Consider the following 15,192-nt stretch of genomic DNA (forward strand, 5'->3'; position numbering starts at 1 on the left):
CGTGACTCTGTTACAGCAGAAACACTCCCCTCAAAGGAGCAAATGAAATATTCAAACAATGTGTAAAGAAATTTACATTTGGCTTTCATTAAAAACAATGAAGCACCTGACAACATTCATACAACATGTATGACATAGAGGACATAGTTTGGTATTTTTGCTCTGCATGTTAACATGACTGTCACAAAAAAGTGACTTTGTTACAGCAGAAACTCTCCAAAATAAAGGAGCAATGTGCACATTATAAAACAAATGTGCAAAATAACATTTCTTTCATTGTGAACAAAACAAACTGGATTCATGCAACATGCATGACAAAGTGTCTTTCAAATGAAAGTTCAAACATATGAGATCATTTCCATAGGAAATATATCATAGAAAACATGTGACTTCTTCTAACACAGAAGAACAAGTCTTGAATCAGAAAACACTTCATAGTTGAAGTTCAAATAATTCTGTCAATCTTGACCAACATTTCCACAGGAAATGCTACATTCTCAATTGAAAAAGCATCAGTCCCAGAGGAGTTTCAAATGCAGGAGAACACTCCAGATTCAGACCAGTGTGGTCTCGAGTAACTGTGACAGTCTGAGCGGTGTGCAGGCTCTACCACGGCCTCCAGGGGGCACCGTTGCTCTGGTAGAAGCTGCTGTGTCTTGGGTTGTGCAGCTCAGAGCAGTGACTTTGCTGAGGGCTCTTCATGTGGCTCTGGGACGTGAAGTGTGTCTTCTTCTGCTGCTGCAGACTTGTGAGGAGACTAACAGTCATCTCCAGGATGTCTGCTTTCTCCAGTTTGGAGTCGGGCTGCTGATGGAGGAACTCTGGACACAGGAGAGACTTGAGCTGCTCAATGCAGCTGTTGATCCTCTCTCTGCGTAGTTTCTCCACCACAGGCTTTCTCAGCTGCAACAACAACAAGAGAGTCCATGAGTTACATTGTTCTACACATATAACTGATACAGCAGAGGAAGGATAAAAGCGTGAGTCGAAGCATGAGACTGGGTTTACCTTGTGAGAGAGGCTGAGGTGCTCCAGAGAGGGGTCCATTGCTTCAGTGATGGTTGGAGCCATGTGTGGATGTGAGCTGTAGAGGTCTCTGTGGAGAGTCTGCTGTGTGCTTCTTCAGCCTCATATTTATAGAGCCACATCTCCATATGAATGTGTGGGTCTAGGCCTGGGACTAGTTTCTCACACTCTGGACCAATCAGAGCGCAGACAGGGACAATGCTGTTATGGCCTGGGGTCAGGTCTCTGAGGAGCAGATTGATGCTGAGCACACGCCTCCTTCATCTCTCACTGAAGCATCAGTGAACTATCACATGTACATTTACTACACAGACTGTTTGATACAGTTTCTTTACTAACAACAACTGTAAAACTTGGTGTAGTTAGTTGGTGGTGAGTCAGAGTGGAGCCAGGTGAATGTCCCATGTGTCCTGTGTGTTCAGGTCAGAGGTCTTCATCTATTGTCCCTCTGCGGCTGTGAGTGTGTCTCCTCTGGTTTCCCACACTCTGCCTTTCACTGCAACAACAAAAGAAGTGTGCTCCATCCGTCACATCATTAGAAGTGACCATTTAGATAAGACTTCAGTCACACTGGCCAAAATTGATTCCACTATTTTCTACTTTACAGCAAAGGACAGCAAACTGAATGTAGATTAGATCATTGTTTGCACCAAAGTGTTTGGTCCAAACATGGCAGCAGTTTTTGGTGTGAAAATTGATCCACGCAAAGAAACAAAGAAAGGAGGAAAAGTTACTTAATGTTACTTAATTGTTTCCAGCTCTACTTTACAAAAGAAAATTGCGCTTCACATAGCGCTCTAAAACGTGTAAACATATGGAACAGTTTTTTAATCAGTGTACTGTTTCATTGGGCTGACAAAGAGATACGTCCGGACCAAACCTGAAGAAGTTCAGTTGATCTGGTGCCAGATGTTTGGCATGTGACCTGTGTTTTTAGCGCTGAGTAAAAAGCCTCTCTCTGTTTCCCACAAACTCTTTGTGTTGTGTGTTCATTGAACCATGAGGAGCCTGAGGAACAGATGCTCCCAATGTCGTCATGGAGACACACCATGACATCACCAGGGACTTGGAGGGAAAGGAGCCCATTGGTCGGACTTTACTATAATGCAACTTTTAAGATTATTGTGTAGAAGAAGAAAACAAATGGCTGTGTTTAGGCTCCTCTTCACCATCAGGAGGTGGAGCCTGTTACTGTGACACAGATACAGTGTAGGCTTATCACCTGACTTACTCAGGAATTGTTACAAACTCTAAATGATTTGTCACTGTTTAAATGTCAATGTCCCGAAACTATAGGACTTTAGCCCGTTTCATTTACATCATATTTTGACTGCAAAATATGATAAATGGTTGGATTATGATGATGGTCTGGTAAAATTAGCAGACGACAGCACTTCTCATAACAGTAGTTAACCCTGGCACATATGACCGAGGACACCATAAACATGCTCAAATAAAGAAAGTTAAATTACAGCCCAACACCATTAAGGAGAAATGCAGTGATGGACAAAACAATGTCTGAAATCACACATTCTGGGAGTGTAAGTGTAACCACAGTTATGTCACTCATGTTCATTTTGAGAATGAGCCAAAGAAGTCACTGAAGTTATTTCGGTGGTCACTGTTAATGATGTGACGGATGGAGCACACTTCTTTTGTTGTTGCAGTGAAAGGCAGAGTGTGGGAAACCAGAGGAGACACACTCACAGCCGCAGAGGGACAATAGATGAAGACCTCTGACCTGAACACACAGGACACATGGGACATTCACCTGGCTCCACTCTGACTCACCACCAACTAACTACACCAAGTTTTACAGTTGTTGTTAGTAAAGAAACTGTATCAAACAGTTTGTGTAGTAAATGTACATGTGATAGTTCACTGATGCTTCAGTGAGAGATGAAGGAGGCGTGTGCTCAGCATCAACCTGCTCCTCAGAGACCTGACCCCAGGCCATAACAGCATGTGCCATCCATTGTCCTTCTCTGCGCTCTGATTGGTCCAGAGTGTGAGAAACTCGTCCCAGGCCTAGACCCACACATTCATATGGAGATGTGGTTCTATAAATATGAGGCTGAAGGAGCACACAGCAGACTCTCCACAGAGACCTCTACAGCTCACATCCACACATGGCTCCAACCATCACTGAAGCAATGGACCCCTCTCTGGAGCACCTCAGCCTCTCTCACAAGGTAAACCTAGTCTCATGCTTCGACTCACGCTTTCATCCTTCCTCTGCTGTATCAGTTATATGTGTAGAACAATGTAACTCATGGACTCTCTTGTTGTTGTTGCAGCTGAGAAAGCCTGTGGTGGAGAAACTACGCAGAGAGAGGATCAACAGCTGCATTGAGCAGCTCAAGTCTCTCCTGTGTGCAGAGTTCCTCCATCAGCAGCCCGACTCCAAACTGGAGAAAGCAGACATCCTGGAGATGACTGTTGGTTTCCTCACAAGTCTGCAGCAGCAGAAGACACACTTCACGTCCCAGAGCCACATGAAGAGCCCTCAGCAAAGTCACTGCTCTGAGCTGCACAACCAAAGACACAGCAGCTTCTGCGAGAACAACGGTGCCCCCTGGAGGCCGTGGTAGAGCCTGCACACCGCTCAGACTGTCACAGTTACTCGAGACCATCCTGGTCTGAATCTGGAGTGTTCTCCTGCATCAAACTCCTCTGGGACTGATGCTTTTTAAATAGAAAATGTAGCATTTCCTGTAGAAATGTTGGTCAAAACTGGACTGAATTATTTAAACTTCAACTATGAAGTGTTTTCTGATTCAAGACTTGTTCTTCTGTGTTAGAAGAAGTCACATGTTTTCTATGATATATTTCCTATGGAAATGATTTCACATATTTGAACTTTCATTTGAAAGACACTTTGTCATGCATGTTGCATGAATCCAGTTTGTTTTGTTCACAATGAAAGAAATGTTATTTTGCACATTTGTTTTATAATGTGCACATTGCTCCTTTATTTTGGAGAGTTTCTGCTGTAACAAAGTCACTTTTTTGTGACAGTCATGTTAACATGCAGAGCAAAAATACCAAACTATGTCCTCTATGTCATACATGTTGTATGAATGTTGTCAAGTGCTTCATTGTTTTTAATGAAAGCTAAATGTACATTTCTTTACACATTGTTTGAATATTTCATTTGCTCCTTTGAGGGGAGTGTTTCTGCTGTAACAGAGTCACGTTTTGGTGACAGTGTGTGTCAGTGAGGCCTGTTGTAAGGTCTCTTCTGTTGAACTTGTTGATGATGTTCACCTGAGTGTGGACCAGGATTCACTGTGTTCTGTGTCTTTTATAAAGACTTCTGTCCTCCGCTCTTTGGGAGCACCCTGTGCCTTGTACAAACTACAAGTTGTTGTTGTGATGCATCATCACATATTTCCTTTAATAAATAATGAAAGTTATTTTATAATTTGCCATCTTTTTCTTAGCATTGAAACATGATTTACTGGTCATTGAATTAAGGATAAAGCTAAAGAATATATATGATCACAGAGAAGAGGCGAAAGGTGATTCAGAAGCAACAGGACAATGATTGACGTCTGTTAAAAAAAAAAAAAGATGCATTTGTATTTGGCTTTGTTGACAAAAAGTTAAATATATTAGAGTTGGTTTATCAGAAAGAAACATTTACATTTATGAAGAGTTTATCAATAAGCAGCTTTTAATTGTAAATGTTGTCATTTATATTTTATTATGTAGCCTTGCAGAACTGACTAAGGGACATGTCTGGACCAAATCTAAAGAAGTTCAGTTGATCTGGTGCCAGATGTTTGGCATGTGACCAGTGTCTTTAGCCCTGAGTAAAAAGCCTCTCGCAGTTTCCCACAAACTCAATGTGTTGTGTTCATTGAACCATGAGGAGCCTGAGGAACAGATGCTCCCAATGTCGTCATGGAGACACACCATGACATCATCAGGGACTTGGAGGGAGAGGAGCCCATTGGTCGGTTTTTCACAGTTAAAGTGAGTTTATGTCACAGGGCTTAGTGCCCCAAACCTTTAAAAAATTGGTCCCAAGAGGAGTAGGCCTGTCTTTAATAAAACAACAATACACAACACCGAGAAAGTGTATACAGTTTATTTGCTACAGAAATAAAAGGATTAAAAATATAGTCCCAGGCCTGGGCGAAAATAGTTTGAGAAGTGTCTAAAAGGGGGGATTTGTTGGTTGGTAGGTGCGCCGGTCTATCCAAGGGGAAGCCTCTGCTGACGTGGAGCGCGCCGTCCGGGGGGCTGGAAGTCGGACACAGGCAGTCAGGACAGTTGTTCAATTTTTTAAGAGGTGCCAAAACAGTGTTTCTGCCACTTGACGCCCAGAAATACGTAGGAAGGACACTTAGCTGAGAGGAGGGGGATAGCGAACTCTCCTCCTCCACTGCTCCAACGGTGCGTCCACTCCGCTCTCCACAGCTCCTTTTAGCTCCGATGGCGCCGCTCCGGAAGGGAAGCCTCGGAGAGGACAGGCCGTCACTACTACAGGCCAGTGACAGGTTAACGCTCTCTGGTAAGCTGGTCACACAAGGGTTATCTGCTACGCACGGCACAGCAAGGCACGCACACACACACTAAAAACACAGCACCGTCTGAAAAGCTGCCACCCGTCCCAGTCACGCACACCTGTGCCCCCGATGTCATGGGCCGGGTCACTGTCGCGCACACACTCCCACTCGCTCTGGTCACACCCAGCTCTCACACACAGTCCCCAGTCACCCCGTGACATTTATTTGGGCCAAAAGAACAAATGTTTCCCACCAGTAAATAAGAAGGTTGCACTGATGGCGCATCACTTTGGAGCTAATGACAAGGACGGAGTTTGTTTGGTAAATTCGACCACGATACCACAGCAAAGTGATAGAGGGAACGTTTAGTCGTTTAGTCTGGTGGAGCATTTAGAAATTTATAATAGTAAATCTACTCACATCACAAGTTCATAGTATTTTGCTTTATTTAAAGGTAACCAGGTGATGATGCATCACAAACACAACTTGTAGTTTGTACAAGGCACAGGGCGCTCCCAAAGAGCGGAGGACAGAAGTCTTTATAAAAGACACAGAACACAGTGAATCCTGGTCCACACTCAGGTGAACATCATCAACAAGTTCAACAGAAGAGACCTTACAACAGGCCTCACTGACACACACTGTCACCAAAACGTGACTCTGTTACAGCAGAAACACTCCCCTCAAAGGAGCAAATGAAATATTCAAACAATGTGTAAAGAATTTTACATTTAGCTTTCATTAAAAACAATGAAGCACTTGACAACATTCATACAACATGTATGACATAGAGGACATAGTTTGGTATTTTTGCTCTGCATGTTAACATGACTGTCACAAAAAAGTGACTTTGTTACAGCAGAAACTCTCCAAAATAAAGGAGCAATGTGCACATTATAAAACAAATGTGCAAAATAACATTTCTTTCATTGTGAACAAAACAAACTGGATTCATGCAACATGCATGACAAAGTGTCTTTCAAATGAAAGTTCAAATATGTGAGATCATTTCCATAGGAAATATATCATAGAAAATATGTGACTTTTTCTAACACAGAAGAACAAGTCTTGAATCAGAAAACACTTCATAGTTGAAGTTTAAATAATTCAGTCCAGTTTTGACCAACATTTCCACAGGAAATGCTACATTTTCTATTTAAAAAGCATCAGTCCCAGAGGAGTTTCAAATGCAGGAAAACACTCCAGATTCAGACCAGGATGGTCTCGAGTAACTGTGACAGTCTGAGCGGTGTGCAGGCTCTACCACGGCCTCCAGGGGGCACCGTTGCTCTCGCAGGAGCTGCTGTGTCTTGGGTTGTGCAGCTCAGAGCAGTGACTTTGCTGAGGGCTCTTCATGTGGCTCTGGGACGTGAAGTGTCTCTTCTTCTGCTGCAGACATGTGAGGAAACCAACAGTCATCTCCAGGATGTCTGCTTTCTCCAGTTTGGAGTCGGGCTGCTGATGGAGGAACTCTGCACACAGGAGAGACTTGAGCTGCTCAATGCAGCTGTTGATCCTCTCTCTGCGTAGTTTCTCCACCACAGGCTTTCTCAGCTGCAACAACAACAAGAGAGTCCATGAGTTACATTGTTCTACACATATAACTGATACAGCAGAGGAAGGATAAAAGCTTGAGTAGAAGCATGAGACTGGGTTTACCTTGTGAGAGAGGCTGAGGTGCTCCAGAGAGGGGCCCATTGCTTCAGTGATGGTTGGAGCCATGTGTGGATGTGAGCTGTAGAGGTCTCTGTGGAGAGTCTGCTGTGTGCTCCTTCAGCCTCATATTTATAGAGCCACATCTCCATATGAATGTGTGGGTCTAGGCCTGAGACTAGTTTCTCACACTCTGGACCAATCAGAGCGCAGACAAGGACAATGGATGGCACATGCTGTTATGGCCTGGGGTCAGGTCTCTGAGGAGCAGGTGTACACTGAGCACACGCCTCCTTCACCTCTCACTGAAGCATCAGTGAACTACCACATGCATTACAGCATGCGCAGGGGGGGCTTCAAGGAAAAAAGGTTGGGAACTACTTGTGGCAGGAACAGGTCTGGTCATGTGATCACATCACATGACAGTCTATAAAGGAAGGAGCTACACATGTCTACTTCCGCATGATGTTGCTTTCCGGTGAGCTGAAGAAATGTTTAGGTTTTAAGACTTTTCAATATGATCATTATTGTAAACAAAACACTGATGTTGTACATCATTTTGTATTCATTAAGGGTCCTAACAGTCCAGTTTAAAGGTATGCTTTTATCTTGCCAATATTGTTATGTTTGCTATTATTGTTTACTAATCACACTGTGCTTTTATAGGCTCAGTGCTGGTTGCCGTTTATTTTTGAGTTAGTTGTTATTTTGTTAATTTTAAACAATATCCCTCTAGTTGGTGTTGGCCCAATCTATTGACAGCTGGGGGTGACAGGGGTTCACTTTAGGTGGTGATTTTATTTGTAGTTTTGGTGGTGGTGGTGGCACGTGTATAAATGGGTGATTTCTGTTATGGAAAAAATGTACTTGTGTTGAACCTTGTGTTTTTTTTTCACTAATAGTATACCTCTCTCACCCCAACTCGAGGCCACACCACCACAGTTCAAATTCAACAACTACTTTTAGTATGTTTGTTTTTAGTGTAAATAAACTTAGGGCTCTCGGACCCACACTGACTGTCTGACTTTGTTATTGAAGCTTACCTGTAGTGTAAAACACCTTAATGGTGTTTCACACTGGATTAGATAATTGATTGCACCAAAGTGTCCGAACGTGGCAGCAGATTTAGGTGTGAAAATTGATCCACATGTACAACAAAGAAAGGAGGAAAAGATACTTCTTTTTCTTGTTTATTGCGTCCATAAGCTCCACGTTAGAAAAGAAAATCACGGTTCACGTAGCGTTCCTACATGTATAAACATGTGAAACAGTTTTTTAATCATTGTATATAACTGTTTCACTGGGCTGACAGAGGGACATGTCCGGACCATACCTGAAGAAGTTCAGTTGATCTGGTGCCAGATGTTTGGCATGTGACCTGTGTCTTTAGCGCTGAGTAAAAAGCCTCTCTCCGTTTCCCACAAACTCTTTGTGTTGTGTGTTCATTGAACCATGAGGAGCCTGAGGAACAGATGCTCCCAATGTCGTCATGGAGACACACCATGACATCACCAGGGACTTGGAGGGAGAGGAGCCTATTGGTCGGACTTAACCAAAATATAAATTTTAAGATTATTGTGTTGAAGAAAAAAAAACAAATTTAGGCTCCACCTCCTCTTCACCATCAGGAGGTGGAGCCTGTTACTGTAACACAGATACAGTGTAGGCTTATCACCTGACTTACTCAGGAATTGTTACAAACTCTAAATGATTTGCCACTGTTTAAATGTCAATGTCCCGAAACTATAGGACTATAGCCCGTTTCATTTACACCAAATATTGTCTGCAGAATACAGCTGAAATGGTTGGATTATGATGATGGTCTGGTACAATTAGCAGACGACAGCACTTCTCATAACAGTAGTTAACCCTGGCACATATGACCGTGGACACCATAAACATGCTCAAATAACGAAAGTTAAATTACAGCCCAACACCATTAAGGAGAAATGCAGTGATGGACAAACCAATGTCTGAAATCACACATTCTGGGAGTGTAAGTGTAACCACAGTTATGTCACTCAGGTTCATTTTGAGAATGAGCCAAAGAAGTCACTGAAGTTATTTCGGTGGTCACTTCTAATGATGTGACGGATGGAGCACACTTCTTTTGTTGTTGCAGTGAAAGGCAGAGTGTGGGAAACCAGAGGAGACACACTCACAGCCGCAGAGGGACAATAGATGAAGACCTCTGACCTGAACACACAGGACACATGGGACATTCACCTGGCTCCACTCTGACTCACCACCAACTAACTACACCAAGTTTTATAGTTGTTGTTTGTAAAGAAACTGTATCAAACAGTTTGTGTAGTAAATGTACTTGTGATAGTTCACTGATGCTTCAGTGAGAGATGAAGGAGGAGTGTGCTCAGCATCAATCTGCTCCTCAGAGACCTGACCCCAGGCCATAACAGCATGTGCCATCCATTGTCCTTCTCTGCGCTCTGATTGGTCCAGAGTGTGAGAAACTCGTCCCAGGCCTAGACCCACACATTCATATGGAGATGTGGCTCTATAAATATGAGGCTGAAGGAGCACACAGCAGACTCTCCACAGAGACCTCTACAGCTCACATCCACACATGGCTCCAACCATCACTGAAGCAATGGGCCCCTCTCTGGAGCACCTCAGCCTCTCTCACAAGGTAAACCCAGTCTCATGCTTCGACTCACGCTTTTATCCTTCCTCTGCTGTATCAGTTATATGTGTAGAACAATGTAACTCATGGACTCTCTTGTTGTTGTTGCAGCTGAGAAAGCCTGTGGTGGAGAAACTACGCAGAGAGAGGATCAACAGCTGCATTGAGCAGCTCAAGTCTCTCCTGTGTGCAGAGTTCCTCCATCAGCAGCCCGACTCCAAACTGGAGAAAGCAGACATCCTGGAGATGACTGTTAGTCTCCTCACAAGTCTGCAGCAGCAGAAGAAGACACACTTCACGTCCCAGAGCCACATGAAGAGCCCTCAGCTAAGTCACTGCTCTGAGCTGCAGAACCCAAGACACAGCAGCTCCTGCGAGAGCAACGGTGCCCCCTGGAGGCCGTGGTAGAGCCTGCACACCGCTCAGAATGTCACAGTTACTCGAGACCACACTGGTCTGAATCTGGAGTGTTCTCCTGCATTTGAAACTCCTCTGGGACTGATGCTTTTTAAATAGAAAATGTAGCATTTCCTGTGGAAATGTTGGTCAAAACTGGACTGAATTATTTAAACTTCAACTATGAAGTGTTTTCTGATTCAAGACTTGTTCTTCTGTGTTAGAAGAAGTCACATGTTTTCTATGATATATTTCCTATGGAAATGATCTCACATATTTGAACTTTCATTTGAAAGACACTTTGTCATGCATGTTGCATGAATCCAGTTTGTTTTGTTCACAATGAAAGAAATGTTATTTTGCACATTTGTTTTATAATGTGCACATTGCTCCTTTATTTTGGAGAGTTTCTGCTGTAACAAAGTCACTTTTTTGTGACAGTCGTTATGTTTACATGCAGAGCAAAAATACCAAACTATGTCCTCTATGTCATACATGTTGTATGAATGTTGTCAGGTGCTTCATTGTTTTTAATGAAAGCTAAATGTAAATTTCTTTACACATTGTTTGAATATTTCATTTGCTCCTTTGAGGGGAGAGTTTCTGCTGTAACAGAGTCACGTTTTGGTGACAGTGTGTGTCAGTGAGGCCTGTTGTAAGGTCTCTTCTGTTGAACTTGTTGATGATGTTCACCTGAGTGTGGACCAGGATTCACTGTGTTCTGTGTCTTTTATAAAGACTTCTGTCCTCCGCTCTTTGGGAGCGCCCTGTGCCTTGTACAAACTACAAGTTGTGTTTGTGATGCATCATCACCTGGTTACCTTTAAATAAAGCAAAATACTATGAACTTGTGATGTGAGTAGATTTACTATTATAAATTTCGAAATGCTCCACCCGACTAAACGACTTAACGTTCCCTCTATCACTTTGCTGTGGTATCGTGGTCGAATTAACCAAACAAACTCCGTCCTTGTCATGAGCTCCAAAGTGATGCGCCATCAGTGCAACCTTCTTATTTACTGGTGGGAAACATTTGTTCTTTTGGTCCAAATAAACTCACTTTAACTTTTATACCCATTTTGAAGTTTGAAAAACCGACCAATGGGCTCCTCTCCCTCCAAGTCCCTGATGATGTCATGGTGTGTCTCCATGACGACATAGGGAGCATCTGTTCCTCAGGCTCCTCATGGTTCAATGAACACAACACAAAGAGTTTGTGGGAAACTGAGAGAGGCGTTTTACTCAGGGCTAAAGACACTGGTCACATGCCAAACATCTGGCACCAGATCAATCAATCAATCAATCTTTATTTATAGAGCGCTTTTCATACACAGGTGCATAGCAATGTGCTTGACATTTAAAAAGAAATAAAATACATTATTATTATTAAACCGTCAGTGTACAGTTATCACAATACACACCTAAACCCCTACCCTTTACTCTACACTCACACACAGAATCAAATAAAGTACATAAGGCTGGGTACAGATGACCAAGGTGTGGAAACACCATCAGAGGAGCCGCCCCCCGGGAGCAGCAGACCAGCAGCGGCCACCCGGGCGCCGACACAAGGGTCCACATAGGAGGCACGGCAGAGACACCACACCTCCACCTGGGCACCCACTGGACAGCACCCGTACAGCCACAGCCAGTCACCGCTCCCGAGGCAGAGGGCTCCTTCAGAGGACACACTGGAGATTCTAAAAATATAAAAAGCAGCATAAAACATTGATAAAAGGTTTAAAAACAGTGAAGTGAAAACCAGGAAGTAACTAGAAATAGACATCAAAATATCAATAAATATCAGTAAATATCAAGTTATCAAAATTAATAAATAGATAAATAAATCAATGAGACTAAAATTAATAAATAAATATCAGCTAAAAGCTAAGCTAAAAAGGTGGGTCTTGAGCCTGCTCTTAAAAACATGAACGTTCTCTGCAACCCTGAACTCCTGAGGTCGTTCCAGAGGCGAGGACCGTAATATTTGAAAGACACCTCGGCGTGAGTCTTTTGTTGATTTTAGGAATAACTAGGAGATCCATGCCGGAGATCAACTGAACTTCTTCAGGTTTGGTCCGGACGTGTCTCTGTCAGTTTTGCAAGGTTACATTAAACCTATTTGAACGCGCTCCTCTATGGTCCTCATGGCGGGGACCTGACATTGCTGTAGCACCACCCTGTGGTGGCCAGTGGTGACTCCACGCTGGTCCGGGTAAAATGTTTTTTATAAATGATAACATTTACAACAGCTGCTCATTGATAAACTCTACATGTAGATCAAGAATGTGAAACCTGACAGATAAATGGGCTGAACTGGTCAACGTTCACTTTCTGATAAATCATCTGTCTCCTTTAATATATTTGACTCTTTGTCAACAAAGCCATATACAAATGCCTCTTTTTGGTTGCATCTTTTATTTTTATTTTTTTTACAGACGTCAATCACTGTCCTGTTGCTTCTGAATCACCTTACGCCTCTCATATACATTCTTTAGCTTTATCATTAATTCAATGACCAGTAAATTATGTTTCAATACTAAGAAAAAGATGATACAATAAAATAACTTTCATTATTTATTAAAGGCAAAAAGTGATGATGCATCACAACAACAACTTGTTTGTACAAGGCACAGGGCGCTCCCAAAGAGCGGAGGACAGAAGTCTTTATAAAAGACACAGAACACAGTGAATCCTGGTCCACACTCAGGTGAACATCATCAACAAGTTCAACAGAAGAGACCTTACAACAGGCCTCACTGACACACACTGTCACCAAAACGTGACTCTGTTACAGCAGAAACACTCCCCTCAAAGGAGCAAATGAAATATTCAAACAATGTGTAAAGAAATTTACATTTAGCTTTCATTAAAAACAATGAAGCACCTGACAACATTCATACAACATGTATGACATAGAGGACATAGTTTGGTATTTTTGCTCTGCATGTTAACATGACTGTCACAAAAAAGTGACTTTGTTACAGCAGAAACTCTCCAAAATAAAGGAGAAATGTGCACATTATAAAACAAATGTGCAAAATAACATTTCTTTCATTGGAACAAAACAAACTGGATTCATGCAACATGCATGACAAAGTGTCTTTCAAATGAAAGTTCAAACATATGAGATCATTTCCATAGGAAATATATCATAGAAAACATGTGACTTCTTCTAACACAGAAGAACAAGTCTTGAATCAGAAAACACTTCATAGTTGAAGTTAAAATAATTCAGTCCAGTCTTCACCAACATTTCCACAGGAAATGCTACATTTTCTATTGAAAAAGCATCAGTCCCAGAGGAGTTTGTTTGTTTGTTTGTTTGTTTGTATGTTTGTTTGTATACTTTATTGTCCCCGTACGGAAATTTGTCCTCTGAATTTAACCCATCCTTCGATGCCGCTGGGGCAACCCGTAAGGAGCAGTGGTCGACGCGCCCGGGGACCCATCTCCATGATGTGGAGCCAGGCTGATGGTCAGAATCACCTGGCTGGAGGATTCACCTATTGCACATGTTTTTAGTGGTAGGGGAAACCGGAGTACCCGGAGGAAACCTACGCAGACACGTGGAGAACATGCAAACACCACACAGAAAGGCTCCGTCTTGGTGGGATTCAAACCCGGGACCTTCTAGCTGTGAAGTGGAGGCGCTAACCGCTGCGCTACCGTGCCGTTTCAACTGCAGGAGAACACTCCAGATTCAGACCAGTGTGGTCTCGAGTAACTGTGGCAGTCTGAGCGGTGTGCAGGCTCTACCACGGCCTCCAGGGGGCACCGTTGCTCTGGCAGAAGCTGCTGTGTCTTGGGTTGTGCAGCTCAGAGCAGTGACTTTGCTGAGGGCTCTTCATGTGGCTCTGGGACGTGAAGTGTGTCTTCTTCTGCTGCTGCAGACTTGTGAGGAAACCAACAGTCATCTCCAGGATGTCTGCTTTCTCCAGTTTGGAGTCGGGCTGCTGATGGAGGAACTCTGGACACAGGAGAGACTTGAGCTGCTCAATGCAGCTGTTGATCCTCTCTCTGCGTAGTTTCTCCACCACAGGCTTTCTCAGCTGCAACAACAACAAGAGAGTCCATGAGTTACATTGTTCTACACATATAACTGATGCAGCAGAGGAAGGATAAAAGCGTGAGTCGAAGCATGAGACTGGGTTTACCTTGTGAGAGAGGCTGAGGTGCTCCAGAGAGGGGTCCATTGCTTCAGTGATGGTTGGAGCCATGTGTGGATGTGAGCTGTAGAGGTCTCTGTGGAGAGTCTGCTGTGTGCTCCTTCAGCCTCATATTTATAGAACCACATCTCCATATGAATGTGTGGGTCTAGGCCTGGGACTAGTTTCTCACACTCTGGACCAATCAGAGCGCAGACAAGGACAATGCTGTTATGGCCTGGGGTCAGGTCTCTGAGGAGCAGATTGATGCTGAGCACACGCCACCTTCATCTCTCACTGAAGCATCAGTGAACTATCACATGTACATTTACTACACAGACTGTTTGATACAGTTTCTTTACTAACAACTGTAAAACTTGGTGTAGTTAGTTGGTGGTGAGTCAGAGTGGAGCCAGGTGAATGTCCCATGTGTCCTGTGTGTTCAGGTCAGAGGTCTTCATCTATTGTCCCTCTGCGGCTGTGAGTGTGTCTCCTCTGGTTTCCCACACTCTGCCTTTCACTGCAACAACAAAAGAAGTGTGCTCCATCCGTCACATCATTAGAAGTGACCACCGAAATAACTTCAGTGACTTCTTTGGCTCATTCTCATAACTGTGGTTAAACTTACACTCCCAGAGTGTGTGATTTCAGACATTGTTTTGTCCATCACTGCATTTCTCCTTAATGGTGTTAATGCTGTAATTTAACACTAGTTATTTGGGCATGTTTATGGTGTCCATGGTCATATGTGACACTACTGTTTTGAGAAGTGCTGTCGTCTGCTAATTTTAGGTGATGAGGCTACACTGTAACT

General features: G+C 43.2%; 5 protein-coding genes across 5 annotated transcripts; 2 read left to right on the forward strand and 3 right to left on the reverse strand.

The window, feature by feature from the left end:
• Positions 1-474: 474 nt before the first annotated feature.
• LOC306979712 (enhancer of split mbeta protein-like) lies at positions 475-1,071 on the reverse strand (the record flags this gene model as incomplete). The annotated part of the gene is made up of 2 exons (XM_079578807.1): positions 475-903; positions 1,009-1,071. 2 exons carry the CDS (start codon positions 1,069-1,071, stop codon positions 607-609), a joined length of 360 nt encoding a protein of 119 aa, XP_079434933.1. The 3' UTR covers positions 475-606.
• Positions 1,072-3,133: 2,062 nt separating this feature from the next.
• Positions 3,134-3,617, forward strand: LOC306979530 (enhancer of split m7 protein-like; the record flags this gene model as incomplete). The annotated part of the gene is made up of 2 exons (XM_079578488.1): positions 3,134-3,218; positions 3,324-3,617. Exons 1-2 carry the CDS (start codon positions 3,156-3,158, stop codon positions 3,615-3,617), a joined length of 357 nt encoding a protein of 118 aa, XP_079434614.1. The 5' UTR covers positions 3,134-3,155.
• Positions 3,618-6,786: 3,169 nt separating this feature from the next.
• LOC306979845 (transcription factor HES-5-like) lies at positions 6,787-7,284 on the reverse strand. Its single transcript, XM_079578982.1, has 2 exons — positions 7,200-7,284; positions 6,787-7,094 (listed from the first exon to the last, which is right to left on the reverse strand). Exons 1-2 carry the CDS (start codon positions 7,260-7,262, stop codon positions 6,801-6,803), a joined length of 357 nt encoding a protein of 118 aa, XP_079435108.1. The 5' UTR covers positions 7,263-7,284; the 3' UTR covers positions 6,787-6,800.
• A 2,469-nt stretch (positions 7,285-9,753) lies between these two features.
• On the forward strand, positions 9,754-11,059 carry LOC306979868 (transcription factor HES-5-like). Its single transcript, XM_079579009.1, has 3 exons — positions 9,754-9,840; positions 9,946-10,086; positions 10,186-11,059. Exons 1-3 carry the CDS (start codon positions 9,778-9,780, stop codon positions 10,240-10,242), a joined length of 261 nt encoding a protein of 86 aa, XP_079435135.1. The 5' UTR covers positions 9,754-9,777; the 3' UTR covers positions 10,243-11,059.
• Positions 11,060-13,932: 2,873 nt separating this feature from the next.
• LOC306979989 (enhancer of split mbeta protein-like) lies at positions 13,933-14,472 on the reverse strand. The gene is made up of 2 exons (XM_079579178.1): positions 14,388-14,472; positions 13,933-14,282 (listed from the first exon to the last, which is right to left on the reverse strand). The coding sequence occupies exons 1-2, from the start codon at positions 14,448-14,450 to the stop codon at positions 13,986-13,988; spliced, it is 360 nt and encodes a 119-aa protein (XP_079435304.1). The 5' UTR covers positions 14,451-14,472; the 3' UTR covers positions 13,933-13,985.
• Positions 14,473-15,192: the final 720 nt, after the last annotated feature.

Source organism: Gobius niger, assembly GCF_951799975.1.
Source record: "Gobius niger genome assembly, chromosome: 20".
Lineage (NCBI taxonomy): Eukaryota > Metazoa > Chordata > Actinopteri > Gobiiformes > Gobiidae > Gobius > Gobius niger.

Bases quoted from the DNA above. Each gene is read 5' to 3' on its own strand.
- LOC306979845 (XM_079578982.1), bottom strand. From the start codon at position 7,262: ATGGCTCCAACCATCACTGAAGCAATGGGCCCCTCTCTGGAGCACCTC. The intron at 7,095-7,199 runs GTAAACCCAGTC...TTGTTGTTGCAG, and splicing joins ACCTCAGCCTCTCTCACAAG to CTGAGAAAGCCTGTGGTGGA.
- LOC306979868 (XM_079579009.1), top strand. From the start codon at position 9,778: ATGGCTCCAACCATCACTGAAGCAATGGGCCCCTCTCTGGAGCACCTC. The intron at 9,841-9,945 runs GTAAACCCAGTC...TTGTTGTTGCAG, and splicing joins ACCTCAGCCTCTCTCACAAG to CTGAGAAAGCCTGTGGTGGA. The intron at 10,087-10,185 runs GTTAGTCTCCTC...TCTGAGCTGCAG, and splicing joins CAGACATCCTGGAGATGACT to AACCCAAGACACAGCAGCTC.
- LOC306979989 (XM_079579178.1), bottom strand. From the start codon at position 14,450: ATGGCTCCAACCATCACTGAAGCAATGGACCCCTCTCTGGAGCACCTC. The intron at 14,283-14,387 runs GTAAACCCAGTC...TTGTTGTTGCAG, and splicing joins ACCTCAGCCTCTCTCACAAG to CTGAGAAAGCCTGTGGTGGA.